Source organism: Olea europaea, unplaced genomic scaffold (genome assembly GCF_002742605.1).
Source record: "Olea europaea var. sylvestris unplaced genomic scaffold, O_europaea_v1 scaffold41709, whole genome shotgun sequence".
Lineage (NCBI taxonomy): Eukaryota > Viridiplantae > Streptophyta > Magnoliopsida > Lamiales > Oleaceae > Olea > Olea europaea.
The window spans coordinates 1-1,020 of record NW_019261482.1 but is presented as its reverse complement, the minus strand read 5'-3'; the positions used below and the strand labels follow the sequence as shown (position 1 = coordinate 1,020).

General features: G+C 44.1%; 1 protein-coding gene across 1 annotated transcript; it reads left to right on the top strand.

The window, feature by feature from the left end:
• Window positions 1–153: 153 nt before the first annotated feature.
• Window positions 154–1,008, top strand: LOC111387674. Its single transcript, XM_023012249.1, has one exon. It carries the CDS (start codon window positions 154–156, stop codon window positions 1,006–1,008), a length of 855 nt encoding a protein of 284 aa, XP_022868017.1.
• The last annotated feature ends 12 nt before the right edge of the window (window positions 1,009–1,020 follow it).

Sequence of the window (1,020 nt, the reverse complement as noted above, 5' to 3'; positions counted from 1 at the left end):
TGGTTCTCGACATTGGAGCCCAACTCCATAGCCTCATTCTCAGATTTGGCTGATAAGTTCTCAGCCTTCTTTGCAAGTAGCAAACGAATCAGAAAGACTGTGGCCTTTCTCATGCAACTTCGCCAGGGACCAAATGAAACCCTATGAGGATTTATGACGAGGTTTAACAAAGAAAGGCTTCAAATACCCGACGTTTGCATCACAGCGGCTGTCTCCGCCCTCACTTACGCCATAAGATGTAAAGCTTTCAAGATATCCTTATCAAAGACCCCGTCGCAGACAGTGATCGAGCTCCTCACCCGAGCTGAAAAATACATTAATATGGAGGAAACACTGAATCCAAGGAGATCTGGTCCTTCCCATGAAAAGGCCGAGAACAAAAAGCAACATGATCCCGTTTCCTGGCTAGAGTATCCTTGGGAAAAGCGCAAGAATGAAGATCTATCAGGGCCTCTCACCCGATTAAACACCTCCAAGGAAAATATCTTGATGGAGATCAAAGAAATGAAAGAATTGAAGTGGCCTCCAAGAATGAAGTCGCCCCCTGACACAAGAGATAGGAGCAAGTATTGTGAATTTCACCGAGATCATGGGCATACCACGGAGTATTGTCAAGCATTGCAGCGAAAAATTGAAGCCCTCATTAAAAGAGGATTCTTAAGAAATTACATTGGTCATGATAAACGCCTGAGGAATAATTGCGACAATCGTGAAGAGCCTGGAGCTAGAAGTAGTGTTCAACCCACTGCCGGGACCATTAATATTATCATTGAAGGCATAGCATCTGGAGGAGACACAAATAGTAGGCGAAAGCAATATGCCCGCCAACATGCTCATACCTCAAAGGAATCCCATGATAAACTCGAAGACATTACCTTTGGAGCAAGAGATTTGGAAGGAGTATCATATCCTCATGATGATGCCTTGGTCGTCTCTGCAATTGTGGCTAACTTTGAAGTAAAGAGGATTTTGGTTGATAATGGGAGTGCAGCAAACATACTCTCATAAGAGGCTTTCGCT

Bases quoted from the DNA above. Each gene is read 5' to 3' on its own strand.
- LOC111387674 (XM_023012249.1), top strand. From the start codon at position 154: ATGACGAGGTTTAACAAAGAAAGGCTTCAAATACCCGACGTTTGCATC.